This window comes from Neopelma chrysocephalum, unplaced genomic scaffold (genome assembly GCF_003984885.1).
Source record: "Neopelma chrysocephalum unplaced genomic scaffold, ASM398488v2 Primary Assembly neopelma1_25, whole genome shotgun sequence".
Taxonomy (NCBI): Eukaryota; Metazoa; Chordata; class Aves; order Passeriformes; family Pipridae; genus Neopelma; species Neopelma chrysocephalum.
The window spans coordinates 7,678,986-7,695,116 of NW_020897694.1; the positions used below are offsets into that span (position 1 = coordinate 7,678,986).

General features: G+C 40.5%; 1 protein-coding gene across 1 annotated transcript in view; it reads right to left on the reverse strand.

The window, feature by feature from the left end:
• Window positions 1-16,017, reverse strand: part of NUFIP1 (nuclear FMR1 interacting protein 1) — a 24,141-nt gene extending 8,124 nt beyond the window's left edge. The window contains exons 1-7 of the mRNA XM_027674330.1: window positions 15,362-16,017; window positions 15,010-15,095; window positions 13,430-13,534; window positions 12,742-12,804; window positions 12,335-12,411; window positions 5,282-5,374; window positions 1,419-1,681 (exon numbers count right to left, since the gene is read on the reverse strand). Of these exons, the coding sequence (XP_027530131.1) occupies window positions 1,419-1,681; window positions 5,282-5,374; window positions 12,335-12,411; window positions 12,742-12,804; window positions 13,430-13,534; window positions 15,010-15,095; window positions 15,362-15,974 (1,300 nt within the window). The 5' untranslated portion in view covers window positions 15,975-16,017. The remainder of the gene's footprint in view (window positions 1-1,418; window positions 1,682-5,281; window positions 5,375-12,334; window positions 12,412-12,741; window positions 12,805-13,429; window positions 13,535-15,009; window positions 15,096-15,361) is intronic.
• Between the last annotated feature and the right edge of the window lie 114 nt (window positions 16,018-16,131).

Here is a 16,131-nt window from a genome sequence, read left to right on the forward strand (position 1 = left end):
TGCCTTTTCTTTTCATTTCTGTTAAATTTTAAATATTTACTCTTATTTTGCTTTTTGGGTGCCTTTTCTTTTTATTTTTATTAAATTTTAAATATTTACTCTTATTTTGCTTTTTATAAAAGAAAACACATTTACTGGACTACATTTTCTCTTTGAGAGTAACGTATCTGGAGGAAGCATTATGCACTACTGAGTACAACTGCCTGTTTCTGGTCAGTACATTCCTCCAAGTTTTACACCTGACAGGTTCATCACCTTACCTTGTTTCTGCTTATAAATCAAGAGGAAAATTGTATTTTCTCATCTTCTATTCAATTCCTTAGCTTTGAAGATACTAGCGACTAAACAGAACTTAAGTAAATTCATAACTTAAAAAATAAAAGGTTTAAATACTCCAGAAAAATGTACCTTTACAGTAAAATCATGGATTTCAGTTGTATTATTTTTTTAAAAATTCTACTCCGTTATATCGCAGTTTTTATTATCTGTTCTGGCTACATTTCTCAGTAGTCTAAAAAGCTGCAACCAGCTTTAATAATGTGTAATAAGCAAGTACTACATTCCTTTTCTGCCTATAGTAACAGAAGTTACTAGCTGTACTTTGGTATAATTAGACCTTTTATCATTAAGTAAAACACAGATGCTGCGGGGAAATACAGATATATTTAAGCATACTTAAGTTTCCCAACATGCAGAGATTAGTGCAATAAACAATTTGCATGGGGATGCTGAGTTCTTTTTCCCATTAATTGAAGATTATGTTTTCAAGAGGAAAAACTCAGCATCAAACATCTTTCCAGGGGATGTATTCTACCCTTGTTGCTAAAAACAGCTAGGCTATAAGTCAGCTTACATGTCATATTCTAAAAGTACTGCACCACTGCTGACTATATTATAAATAATTACATCTGAAGAACTTATATTGCTGCCAGCATGTGGAAACAAGACATGCTCACCAAAAAAAAAACCCCAAAACTAAGCAGCAATACTTCAGAGAACACACATATGGAGAATATCAAGAGTAGTAATACAGTACAGAACAGAATTATAAGAAAAATACTGACATTTTAAGTAATTAATTTAACTCATACAAGGAAATCTATTTGTTTTCACATTCTAAATACTGTTATTTTCAAAACCACAAAGGAATATTTAACAGTCTTTAAAAAATAATTTGACTGCTGAAGCTTTATTCTTCTTCTAACTTCCTAAATATTTTCTTATTTTACACTAACTTAAGTTGCTAAACTAACATGTATGTCTTTTACACTATTATACGGTATTTACAACAGAATGTGTAATGCTGCACACAAAATTTCCGTCAGACTTTCAAAACGGCGACTAGCAAGTAAAAGTTTTAGCATTTAAACTTAATACAACTATTTAAAATAAAAGTTCTCCAAGTTCCTTCATCTTACCAACTTCACCATTTGCCAGAAGACCGAGAGGGTCCATGTCCTTCTCATATGCTTGACCTGCCAAAGTCTCTTGTTTTTCATGTTCCTTTTCATATGTGCTGTTTTCTGATCCATTGGCTTCATTTTGAGTTCTATGTACATGATAATCCCCACCATTTTTCCTAAATTTCTTCCAGAACGGGCGCCATTGTCTTCTCCTGTGTCTTCCTTGATGCCCATGAGCCTCTCCATTTTCTGGAGGTTTCCACATCCCCTTCATTTTGCTGGAGAATAGAAACACAAACCTCAATACAAATGATAAATTACGAGAATAAAATCAATTGATGTAACCAAATGGCTCAGGCCCACATTTAATGTTCAGCAACACACAATGATGACAGGACTTACACCAGCTCTGCTAACATATGGTGACAGACCAGACAGGCAGTCACAGCTCATCTCATTGGTTGGGTAATGTGACAATGCTGGAACCTGAATGAACAGTTTGAAGTTCATGACTTTTAGTTTTTAACAAGGCTAAGGGTACATGGGCTAAGCAAGTTCCTTGATCATCTGCAGTGTGAGGACGTGGTGTTTTCATTTCAGATAACAAAGTCAACAAGTATTCCCCTGACTTAAGCATTTAAGTAATTCAAAACAGCAGGAACATGAAACGAAAAAGAAAGCATCTACTCTAAGCATACTTCCACTGCTGAAGTCTCCTTTTTCTGGTTACAGTTCAGAGAAGCATCTTACTGCACCAAATCCATTCAGCCATCTGACACCATCAGCTGCAGTGATTACCTACTCTTGCCTGCAACTAATATGCCATTCATCTTTTCCATTCCAAGGAAAAGGAATAAAAGAAATGTCTATCAAGGTAATGAACTTTTTAAAAACCTGAAACAAAAGAACAAGTCCTAAAATAAAGGAAAAGCACAGCATGCTGGTTCACTTATCTTCCATGGTTTCATAATCTTCCAGGTTATCCTATAACATGTTTATAGGAAGATACATGGAAAGCTTAACAAACTCTGGTCAAAGTCTGTAGATACAAGAATAAGTGTGACGAAGACAGAAAAGACAATCTAAATTTCCTGACAACAGTTATTTTCAAGCAATAGAAACTTAATTCAGCAAAACAAGATTGGAACTAACATCACTACATTACAACAGCAAAAAACACAAGATCTACTTTCCTGAATGAGCCCCATGGTTCATTCTGATCAGTACTACTTGCCTTAGCCTGACCTATGGCATGGCAGAGGTCCTATCATCCCTAGTCAACCATGCACCTAATGCTGTGGGATGCTGTATTGACAAAGGACTTCTTTTGGTTTGTCTTCATTCTGACATCTAAACCAGTCACTTGGTACCCCCATCCTTACTGAGTTACAAGAAACAGTGTATAACCACAATTTATTCACATCTTCCACCTATGCAATTTTTCTAGGCCTCCATCATACAGCCCTTCCAAGCCATCCACTACTTTGCTTGTACAGAAATGTTCCCGTTACCAGCATTGCTCACCTCTGTGCTTTTCCAAATCAATTAAGTCCTTTTTGAGAAGAGAACACAGCCTGTCATAGCAGTTAATATGACTTTATATCACACCAAAACCTATTTATTTTCACTCTCCACTCATTTCACGACAGCATCTAACACTGATTGCTCAGCCCTGATAGTGCCACCCACCACAGTACAGTGCTCCTGTGGCACAAGTAGCAAGCCACTGCCTTCCTGTGCATCAGTTTCTCATCCACAAAAGACAGCTAATATTAGCTCCTGTAATTCAACTCCATCTAGAGAAAAAATTGCATTTCTGAATTTGTACAACCAGGCTCTAAATTCAGCATGTTGTTGTATAACCTAAAAGATATTGAGCAAATATAGGTGTTGTCCTTGACCAAGGATTGAAAACAACATTTCTAGTTGTTTAAAGTTCCCTGGGGCCTCAAACACCTAGAAAGACACCCCAAAGTCACAAACATCAGCCTGGCATCTGTCTGCTACCATTTGCTCATGAAAGATATACTGCTCTTCGCTTCCCATTCAGAGGGGACAGAGAGCCATGCGCTATTACTCTGCTGTTGTAAGACACCAGATAGACTTTTAAAGTGGTCCTTCTGCATCTCGAATCTTACGCACAAGGACACTGAGAATTAGCAGTTGTAAAGCACTTCAGAGAACCACAAATGGAAAGCGCCATAGAAGTGTTAAGCATCTAATCCTTTCTAAATCTTACTTAGCTATTTGCTTTAATGGTACAGCTTGCACAGAACAAGCTGTATTCTGTTTATTGCCTTGTGCATCAGTAAATTTGCCAGATAAGCACCAATTCCAGAATCTTTACTGTTGATATACAAAGCAGAAATGACAACTTTTGGACAGTTCATCAAGTCTATACTGGTAGTAGCTCAGGGAAGGGAGGGGAAAAAAAGAGGAGATTTCTAAAATCAACCAGAGTAAAAGGTCACTAAGCGAAAGCAAACAACCTATAATTTTGAGGGCTTTTTTTTTTTCCAAACAATTTTCCCAGTATAAAGCTACTAGCAAATGTAATAGCATGGAATTGCTGACAGACATTTAAGACTACATAATGCATCTGACTCAGAGCCACAGGAGTTAGCAAGTAAACCTGCAGACATCAAACAGTTTGTTACTATGACAAGGAAAACTCATCTTTGCTCATAAGAATCTCCAAACGTAATATTACATATGTTTGCAGCTTTAGTCTCAAGGCCTAGGTTTGGTTTCCTGGGTCCAAAGCACTTCTGCAACTTTATATCCTTTGAAAGAAGTTTTACTTCAGTCTTCTGTAAGTCTTTCCTTCCGAAGTTATGAAAGGCAACCAGTTGGAGGGGGCAGGTAAGTATTGGATCTTCTGAAGCCCATGCTGCACCAAGGTAATTTACACTGTCAACATTTAACAAATTACACTAGCTTCTTATTCTGCACTAGTTCAACCACTTTACCACGATGCAAACTTTGTTTTGTTTGGCACCATCACCCATAAAAAAAGAAAAACCTAGGCAAGCCCCAGCTTCACTTCCATGCAGCAGCAAATGGCACTTAGCAAGAGCCCCTTAGGATTGAGTCTGGTCCCGCCTTCCAGCACAGTCATTCCAGTTTAAACAAGTGATATTTTAGGAATGTGGCTCATTATAACACTTTTTTAAAAAAAAATCTTCCCACAGGTCCTAAAGGAGAGCTAATGAAGTTAGTTGGTTCCACCTAACAATGATACTGAGGGAAGAGAAAAGAACAAAACCATACTGGAAAGTAATTTATAAGAGAGAGAATGGATAAAAATCCAAGACGAGAACAATGGTAGCAGACAGATAAAGATGATGGAGGGTAGAAGAAAGAAGCAGCACTTCTTAATTAATAATGAAAACTTTAAGAAAATAAAGTTAAATCTTTCTCCCCTCTTCACTTGATTATTGATTTATTATCTGAGAGATTAAGAACCCAAATCTGCCCATAAAATCTCTCCTGGCCATTTTCAGGCATTAAAGGATTAGACCACGTGGATTTATTATGTTGCATGAATTTTGTCCCCATTACTACTATTTCAGAGACCAAGGTTATGCTGATCTAATGAATGGCCACTAGAATGTGGTTTTCTCAACTAAGCCTGAGTATAGAATTAAGCAAGACTATCAGATTTTTAATACAGTTATTGTTTCACTTAACTGAAGTGGACTTTGAAGCACCGTGAAGTAAACAAAAGAATATTACATCTGCAGTTTGTCACGTGACTTGCCCTCTGTTAAAGGGCAGCTAGATTGTGTATACAGTGGAAGCAGTAAGTTCTGGGAGACCACAGTAAGAGAGTGCACTTGTGAAGGAGGAAAGCAACAAGCTTGGTTCAAAACACTTACCCAAACTGTTGCGTAGTCAGCACTTCTCCCCTTTCCTCCTTCTGCGCCTGCATCGCCTTCTTCTTTTCAATATTGGCCAATGTAGGAAAATTCCTAGAAGAAAAAAAAAATTTCACTGGCTTTTAAAGGATTCACTGTACTTTCTCAATTCCCCCTTTACCAAACCAGCTTCCTCTATAAACATTACAGATTTTTTAAAACCTTTCATGGAACTTTAACAGACTGTTCCTCTCTTAAAAAGGTACCGGTGGGGAAAAGAAACCCAAGTGCATTTATGTTTACACATCCAGATTAAAAAAGAAAAAAAAAATCTACCAAATTATCATGCTTAGATTTACCAACCCATCAAACAAGCTACAGACAAACAGTTTGGTTACAGTCATGGACCCTCTGCTTGTTCCAGTACATAACAGCATCATTTGGTCCTCCAATTTTATTTTTATAGAGCTTCAACTGGATTATTTGAATGACACTAAAAGGTACAATGTGCTTTTAGCAAACTAACTGCCACGTTCTTGTAATATTAAAAAAAAAAAAAGGTTATAGGAACAGCTTCTGGGTGCACAAGTTTCCTTTAATGTGACAGTTTGGGGAAAGAACACAAGTTTCCTCTCAAGCAATATTCAGCATCGTGCTTGCACACTGACCTCTAGTTCACCAAAATTACTGCCTCTTTAATTCCAGCTTCAAGAAAAATTGCTAAGTCATGCAGATCAAAAGAAATCTACTGTTATAACCATCTCCCAAAACATCCCTCTCTTCCGTTCTCCACCTCCCTTAAAATCCTTTCCTACAGAAAAATGCCACACTGGTTTTAACATGCAAAGACCACAGAGCAGGCTTTTTACCACCAAAGCCCAAAAATGGCTACAGTAGTTGCTCTGCAAACATTCGTTAGCTAAATCCCAGTGCTTTGAGATAAAGGTGGTAAATGAGAAACACATGCACCTAGTCCCCTAGCTTCTGAATGGAAACACAAAGTATGAATATTTGATGTCTATTAAAATGGAGTAAAGAGAAACTCAGAACAGCTTCTCACTGTATATAGCTATCAAAAAAGACACATATCTTTCTTTAAATATTTAATCATATCACACGCATTTTCCCCATTTTACAGCATGAATGTTAAGTGTCACATTGATTCAAGACAGCTTCAACCACATACCAAGGGAAAAAGAGAAGCATTTTCTATGAGACAAACCTAAACACACTACAGAACTTGTCTCCTTGAAGAGGATTTGAACACGAGCTGTCAACATCTATTTTCATTGGATTTCTCCCAAAAATCCACCATACAGCTCAAGTGAGCGCAGGGATGTGATGCTTTTATCTCTGCTCTTCCCTGTTAGTTACATTTGTTCATCCCTGTTATAACACTCACAGCACACAACAAATACGCAGTGAACTCTTTAATCTCAAGAGCTTCGCACCGACAAAGACCCCTGTTCTTGGCACCTCTCCACAGTTTTGGGATAAGGTGCCTTCCTTCACACATATAAAGGCTCACAGGAGAAGAGCGAGTTATGAAATAAGTAGTTATGCTCAAAAAATCCCCAAGCTTGTCATAAAAATTGGGTTTTTTTCAAATATAAGGGAAGACCCTAAATCCTAGAACAAAGGAGTCTTCAAAGTGCTCCAGTACTTATGCTGATTAAGGACATATTCAGACATGCTCTTGCAACATGATTTGAGACATGAATGCCTCCCACTTTCATTCCTATGAGTTACCACTCCCTCCGCCAAGCCACCGTTATGGACTGCATGAAGGCTTTCAGTGCGATTCATTGCCAAGATCGACAGATTTCTCCCAAACCACCCTTCTAGTTGACACAGGCAGTAACTAACAGCTGGCGAGAGCTCAAGCCACAAGTCCAAGAACACCCACAGGAGCACATCTGAAGGCACCTGTGGTGGCTCTGTTTATTTTCTCCAACTCTTTTTACTCACTCAGGTGCAGAAAATGTACCTATTCTGAGAGCACACGTGCAATGTTTCATTTCACTCACAATGAGCGACTTTATTCTTCCATCTAAGGACTTGGTGGGCAGTAAGCTCTAGATGTTCGAATTCACAGGTCATCAGCCTAGGTCTGTGGTAGACTGGGTTTACTCCTCCCCAGGTGCTCTGTGTTACAAGGCTGGGTTAAGCCCACCAGTGGGTCATAGTGGGACCTAGTGGGCCAAGTCAACTCCAGTTGACCTTGCAAAGATCAAATAGTCCAAAGAGGCCTAGACCAAAGTTACCCGCGCGCTCCAACGTACCAGCCCCAATGGAATTCCAGAACTCATCAGGTACTGCAGCTCCCATACAAAAAGGTCTGTGCACCTCCTAGCATTGGCTAGATCTACTCATGGAGGCAGGGAAATTCAACCAGACCCTATGTGGAGGCAGATGCCTACAATGGAAACATTACGGTCTTGAGGTAGAGGTTTATGGCAGACTTTGTAAACTTCACTATCTAAAGGACAGCCACAAAGTACTCAAGCGAGATCAAAAATCAAAAAGAGAGGAATTTAATCTTTTTATATAGAGAATTCTTATTCTGGAAGGCTAAATTTAGGAAGACTGCTTCTGAACATAGGTGTGACAATGCAGAAGGAAGAACCTATATTGACTGAATCTCTCCACATAAAAGGCCATGTGTTTAAACACAATGAGCTGACTAGGGTTTGAACCCTTCGAAGATGGCATGCCCTCCTCCTTTCCTAATGAAATGAGGTTCTTAAAATGCTACCTAAAAACACGACTGAAGTAGAAAAACTAGCCCAGCGCTTATGTCCTGCAAACAGCTTGTCAGAGCTTGAATACAAACAGCTTCACCAGTCCCCACAAAGGCTTTACAAACCTAAGCAACTTACTGTAAAAGAGAGTTAAACCAGGATGTGATGGTCTGGCACAGCAGATTTCATGAAACTAGAACTGCCTGAGAGGTCAGCCCTATTTCAGGGCAGCTGCGGTTTCCAACCATAGACACTTCTATAATCCAAATTGGAAGTTTTTCAGCATAAATTGTCAAGATAACACCAGAAAACTGGCTTTCAAGCTGAGTATATTAGATATATACCAACAAAGTGAGACATGCAGGTAAAGGTTACCCTAAGTTTCCAGAGACAGGGAATGGTGACATTGAACATAATCACTAACGTGTTTTAGTGAATAGATTTTTTATTTCAATAAGTGAGTGCACTAGCCAAAGCCATACATTCTTTTTATAGACCAGCGTACTCTATCTTGCTCACATAAACATCAGAGTAAACTAGCTCTTAGCAAGTAGTGAAAAAACAGAGCTTTGCCAGTGTCTAACAGAAAAGAGACCTGTTTCTATGACAGTTAACACAATGAATTTCCGAGTCAAGAGTTACACAAGTTTAACTTAATAGGAACAGCACTGTGATCAAAATGCCTCAATAATCTGAGCTGGTCTTAATTGCATACGCACAACCAAAGGGGGACACGGATAGCAAAGGGGACATGGATAGCCCAAAGGGAACAAAGAGACCCAACAGAAGGTTGAAAAAATCTTGATTTAACTGTCCCACATCAGATTTTACCATGTTAGCTGAGACAGATTGCTAATCCATCCCTGCAGATCAGAGTAAACTTTATTGTATCTATGCTTACCTTGATCTACCGACACATTCCTTCTACTTTGCTTTGCCTTCTCTAATTTACCAGGTGCTAAGAAATTATTTTTCATATTACATATTTAACTACTACGAATGTAACACCAGGAAGGATTCCAAGCTACTCTAGAATTATCATTCAACTAGAGAACCACAAATTAATTAGAAGTGATGTGGTTAATAGTACTGGACTTCATTCATTAAGCACATGCTCAGCCTATGAGATATTGTAAGGAAATACAGCAGACAATCCCTATCTGAACAAACCAACTCCAACAGATTAAAGAAAGCGGGGGAGGAGGGGGAGAATTTACAAGCAACACACAAGATGACGAAAATCTTCCAGTGTTGTATTAAAACCTAAGCAACAGCACACAATGATTTGCTTTAACACAAGAGCAGCCTTGCCACATTCTCACTAATAACCTTTGCTCAAGAAGAGTTGGTGAGAAACAGATGGGCTAGCAGACCCAGATCTCACTTGGGAAGAAGGGAAGACAGCAATATCCCATTCTGACACATTAAGGAAATGCACTGCAGATAATTACTGTTAAGCTCACATTTAAGAAAAAATATGCTGCAAACAGCACATTTCTCAACATTTGTAAAGGACAGGACAAATCAAAACAAGAAAAGTTGATGTCAGACTTCATAACCATCTGTCTGCAAAACACAGGGAAACCCTAAGATCCCATGGAACATTATCTCTGTTGCTGTTTGCTTAATTAGATTGCTTGGCTCAGCAGGTTCAACAGGGAAACAGCATTCCAGCCCAGCATACTTCATCCAGAGATACTCCTTACCATCTCTTCTCCTTCCGCTACGCGAGTAAGGCTGCACTTTAAACACAGGCTCTATCTAGAAGATTTTAAGCAGGATACACAACTGAGCAACACAGCAGCTAATTAAGAAGAAAAATCTCAACTCTGTAAGTAATTATTTACAACGACCGAAATAACAAGCAAGACAGGACGCAACATGGAAACATACATGTTAAATCACTGCAACCTGATTAGAAACAAACTACTAATGACCTAAAAAGATTCATTCTTAGCTCTGACTGGGGCTTCTAAAAAGAAAAAGATTTTTTCCTGTCACCATAAGCCAAGACTGCTCAATAGCTCAGACTCCCTCTGGTGTCCTTTTTTTGTGTACAATGCAAAGTTTACTGCGCATCAACAACAGATCTTCAGTACTAAACTGATGCTTTGCTGGCTACCCAATTAAAGCTTCACTAAAGTTCCAGATGGCTTTCTCTCTCTGCCTGCCCCCATCCCCCTTTTTTTTTAATTAAAAAAAGAAGGATGCTCATACAGCGTCCTTGCTGTACAAAGAGTAACAAAAGCCACCCAGGTAGTCACACTATACGCATCCGTCACGGCTAAATAAGATGGCCACAGAAGGCTTGAAGTACCAAAATAAGGCACAGCACTACTCCATCTAGTGGTTTGGCTTAGACAGTCCTAATCCCATTTTGCTTTTTTGGCTGGTGGTTGTGACCACAGTACTTTATTTCCTTTGATTTTACTGCGGTGCTGCAAGCAAAGGCTTTCAGCAATGTTGTATAACAGCCAAATTATATTAATCTATAAAAAAGCAACAGTATCTACCATGAGATTCTTTAGAAACTCAGCAAAATCATCTCAAGCAGAGCATCACCCTTATAATTAACTGTAGATAAAGGCTGCTGTGACTCATAGCACCCATTCTCTACACAAACAGTAACTTAATCATGATCGTACACTCAATTCCCACTTCCCTAATGTTCTAGTAAACAGTAGAGCACATACTGACATATACACCTTAAACATCACATTTAAACCTTAGAAACAACCACTAGACAGGAACACCTCACAAACCAGAAAAGTGTATCAAAAGTTGAAGACGAGTAGCAAAGATTCACTCAAAGACTGTACATGAGTATTGACCTTTTTCCTTGGAGCTACTATTAGAAAATTAGATTTAGGCCCCTGAAAAACACGACAGTAATATACAAACTGAAAGCAAATAAAAACCAAGCTCTCAAGTATCTTTTGAATAAAAGGAAACCCTGGAATGAAAACTAACCTAACACTAAACTTGCCTAATCTAACATCTGTGCTTGTGTTTGCACAGATCACAACCAATTTTTGTCTGGTTAACTATGGCATTTTAAACATGAGAGAAAATAATTTGTTTATATATCAACAAAAGCATATTTAAAAAACAATATGAACCTATGGATTATCTTCATTTGCTAAAAAAGATGCCATTTGGTAGAAATTATGAAAAAAGTGGTGAGAGAATAAAACAAAATATTCTACCATACATTCCACTCATTTCTCTTTTTTAACAAAAGCACTATGTAAAAATGTATTAATGGAAGTCAAGTACATAGCAAGAATGTATCATCATATCGTGGCTAGGCTTCGCGAACGAATGTGTTAGCATTGTTTTTTGACATGAACACAAGCTGGATTCATCAGTAAGACTGCATCAGACAACTAGATTTATTTTCACTAAAAAAAGATTACCAGTACGCTGCCCTAGCTCATCACCACTAATCTAGAAATTAAATTTGTATCACAACCTACTCTGCATAGAGGACTCTTGCTCAGAGAAACAAAACCCATGCACTGATCACTTGCAAGACTATATTCTAAATCATGAACAGAAGTGAGGAAAGCCTACAGTATCTTTCACCCGATGGAAAAGGGCAGATTTTAATTTGTTCAGTTCTGAGGGAAAAAAAAATCTGTGAGATAAGGTCTATGGAAGTACAGTATGAATTTTTAAACACTCCGGTCCTGCTCAACAGAAAAAAGTTATAGGTTTTTACATCTGAGAATGAGAAATTATGAGAAATACTGCATACAGAACAACTTTACCTTGCACCCTATATACAAAGTAAGTTACACTACCTGAGACAATATCATTCATTGATGCTGTTCTCTTTCAGTAGAAAAGCGTCAAGCAATGCAGAAAGTCCTCAAAAATTAGGAAAACTCCCTGTTGCAGTCTACTGGGACAACTTAAGCTGTGGAAATCTGCACACAGCAGGATATATTACAATTACAGTCTGTACAGCAGACTGTTTAACTATTAGAAAAACACCACATAAACACACATTTTGACTTAAAATGTGATCAGTGATCAGGCTAAGAGGAATAAGACATTCACCTAACCTGAGGTACCAGATCAAACATCCGGGAAAGCTACTTCTTCTCAGCTGATATTTGGCCTTCTATTATAATATTACAAATTATTATAGTCTCTGCACCTCACACTCTCCTGCCTAAGGCATTCTGACACAGATTACTACTGCAGGAGTTTTGCAGGGTCAGTGGAACAGCAGCAGCAGCAAGTACATGCTGCTATTGCCCTTCATCTGTCATCTAATGATCACATGGGGGAAATCCACTAAAACAAATTCATAGGCCACAAGTCTTACCTTTTTCTTTCTTCTCTCCATCTAGCAATCTCTTCTGGACTATCTAATTTTATTCTTTTAGCACCTGGTGCGTGTGCCTAAGGAAAAAGTATTCAATGGTGTTTAAAAGGGGAAGGAAAAAAACAGGAAAAAGGAAAAAAAAAGCATCATTATGTCAGCTATAGCAGTATCACACTGTTTTCACCTCCAAAAGTGGTGAGACTGCACACAGTGATGACAAAATTAATCCATTAAAAAAAAAACCCGTAGTTTTCAACATATTTTCATCCACTTGCCTTAAAACACATTCTACTCAGAGGTGATATATTTTCTTTCCAGATGAACAAAAAGAAACCACTGAAGAATGAGAAAAGGAGCTGTGGTAAAGATGGCATAGACTCATGTTTTGGGCCCAGAGGGATACCTACGTTTTTCCAGTGTATCTGAACTATCTTCTCATGTGCACTGAAATTGCAACCTTCTTCTGTGCACTGCAAGATAAGAGGGTGAACTTAAAACACACCAAATTACACAGACTACGAACAAGCATTTGAGCACACTTTAAACAAACTCAGTGACAGATACCTGCACAGTTTGTTATACAGAATGTTTAAGCTACTCAGGTTCCAGACAAGGGCAACTCTAAAAACAGTAACAAGGGATAACATGCTTTTAAATGTAATCTGATTTTAGAATAACCAGTGTAGCCAACATATCTGATAACTGGAGATAATGTGAAGTTTACCTAAGGGAAAAATTTGCAAGACACTCCAATTTCAAATTTTGATACTTCTTTGCGATAAAGTTAAATGTTAAATCTTTGCGATGTTTTCCACGCAAAAAATTGTACATGCTATGATGATATCAACGAATTAATTCCTATCACTTAGCAATACTTCAGAAGAAAACATTTAAAAATACTTCAGTAATAAAATCAAAAATACAAGCAAAACCTCCCTAACACACAGCATTCAGAAAAAAGTCCTCCACTACTACTTCACACAGCTCTGGAATCTATTTGCTAAGTCCTCCATTCATAGAGTGACTACAGCTAACTACTTATCAGGCAGAAAGTTTAAAATCAAAATGTGAATGAAAGAAGCCAAACTCTTCAACCTGTTTATGCTGTGAAATATGTTCATCATACTTCTCCTGGTTTTGATAGCCACGGTCACAGGTATCACAATAATGAGAGAAAACTGGCTCTTTTTTCTTTTTGGGCTGGGGGAAAAAAAAAAAGAAATAATCTCAAGATTGCAGTTACAAGATACTTCTATTTTTAATTAGTTGCGAAGCACTATCATGAATATTTTTGTTAATAAAGCCATCAGTTAGACATCTCAAAAGTTTCAAAGATAAGCTAACATAACGTGAAAGTTAAGTTCAAATCACTTATCTCCTAAACAAAGTGTGCTGCACTCGTCTCTTCCACTACCACCTTTCAATCAAGTACTTCTGCAAATGCACCAGGCTAGCACAGACTTACTGAGGGCTGTGAGGCAAACCAGGCTACAGCTCTGAGTCTCTTCCCTATCAAGACAGACTTGACTGTCCCCACATGACATGTACTAGTTCAGAGGGTAGCACGGATTTTTCTATCTCCCACTACACACATCAGTGTCATATGGTTGTCTGGTCTTTACAATATCACAGAGCATTAATGTAATTTAGGCACTCAGGTATCACCACAGTAAGGGTGTTTCTAACATAAACCTGTGTTAGAATTTGCTTGAAATGTATCTTTCAAGAGGCTCAATATTTACAGACTGTCATATGTAAGGGCTGGCATATTAGACAAGAGTATGGGATCTCTATAGCACCACGGGGCAAGACTCCCAACACTGTCACTGTCACTGAATGACAAAATGGTTTGGGTTGGAAAGGATCTTCAAAGATCGTCTGGTTCCGACCCCCCTGACATAGGCAGGGGCAATCTTCCACCAGATCAGGCTGCTCAAAGCCCCATCCAACTTGGCCTTGAACACTTGCAGGGATAATAATAATAATGACCAGTCTTCGCGAACGAAGATTTGGGGAAAGGTCTTTTACCTTTCCAGCCTGCGCAATGGATTTTTTAGGTGAGACACAGCCTGCGCTGAACTGAGCCCACCCTTTAATCCTAAGGTTCATCTGCCGGGGCCAAGCAAGCTTGGACAATGGCAGTGAGGTCCTCAGGACGTAGGTTTGTTTAGAGTGACCTTCTCATAGATGGATGGCCTCACAGGGCTAACGAGCTCCATCTGCCCGGGGGACTGGGGAATCGAACCTGGGTCGCAGCGGTGAGAGTCCTGCATGCTAACCACTAGGCCACCAGGGGTCCCTACTTGCAGGGATAGGGCATCCACAACTTCTCTGCACAATCTGTGCTAGCCTCCCATCCCCTTCATGGTAAAAAAAGTCTTCCTTACATCAAATCTAAAACTACTCTGTTTCAGTTTAAAACCATTACTCTGTGTTCTATCACCACAGACCCTACTACAAAGTCTGTTCCCATCTTTCTTGTAAATCCCCTTGAAATACTGAAAGGTTGCTATAACATCTGCCTGGACCCTTCCCTTCTCCAGGCTGAACAATCCCAACTCTCCACTTGTCCTCACAGGAGAGGTGCTCCAGCCCTCTGCTCATTTTTGTGGCGCTCCCCTGGATCCACTCCAACAGGTCCACTTCTGTCTTGTGCTGGGGACCCCAACCCATACCTTTGGCTTATTATTTTCTTCTGGATGTTTACCAAATGCAGGGACTTGCTTGCTTTGCCATTTCTGGGAGAAATTACCATTTCCACCTTTGGAATAGGGAAAAAAAAAAGAGCCATTTATACATACAGCTAGTAAAACGTCCCTCCTTCCTCCTACTACCTCGGTGGGCCCATTGAAGGGTCTAGGGACGATAGAAGAGAGAGGGAAGAGACGAGAGAGGGTTGCATGACTAGCATGCTTGGAGCGAGGGTCCTCCACCCCCCAAGGCTTCAGGAGAGCCCCAGGGCTCCTGCCTGTGTGGGATGGGAAGGAGTCCATAGGCCCACGGGACGACTTCTCCCATGTCCCTCACCTGCATGCGGGCCCTGCGGTCGCACTCCAAAGGCCGGTGGGTGCCAGGCAGCGGGGGATGTGTAGTTATTAGGGGGCAGGTAGCTCTTGGGCTGTGAGTAGCTCTCGGCAGGAGGGTACCGCTCAGGCTGTGGGTAGTTCTGAGCAGACAGGTAGCTCTCGCTGGGCTGGCAGTAGCCCTCAGGCTGCGAGTACCCTTCGGGCTTTGGGTAATTCCCAGCCTGCGAGTAGCTCTTGGCAGGTTGGGAGTAGCTGTCGGTGGGAGGGCAGCTCTCGGCAGGCTGCGAATAGCTCCTAGCAGGAGGATAGCTCTTGGGCTGCGAGTAGTTCTCGGCGGGCGGGGCGCTCTGGGCAGGTTGCGAGTAGCTCCCAGCGGGCGGGTAGTTCTCGGCGGGCTCTGAGTAGCTGTCGGCGGCCTGCGAGTAGGTGTCGGCGGCTGTGTAGGTGCTAGGCGGGAAGCTGTCGGGAGGCGGGTATCGCCCGGGCGGCGGGAAGGGCCCGGGGGCAGCCCAGAAGCTCGGCTCCCAGGAGGGCGGCGGGCAGAAGAAGGGTGGGGGCATCCCTGGCGGAGGGAGCCCCGGCGGAGGCGGCGGGTACCAGGCGAAGGGGTTCATGCCGAGCCGGAGCGGCCGCTCGAATGCGGCCCCTGCCCCGCGCTGCGCTCCCGCCACCACGTGGGGCCACTCCGGCGGCCGCCGCTAAACGCGTCACGTCCGGGGGTGCGGAAGGTAAGTCCTCCTGGCTAGGCGGGAGTTGCATCATCCGAAAGCG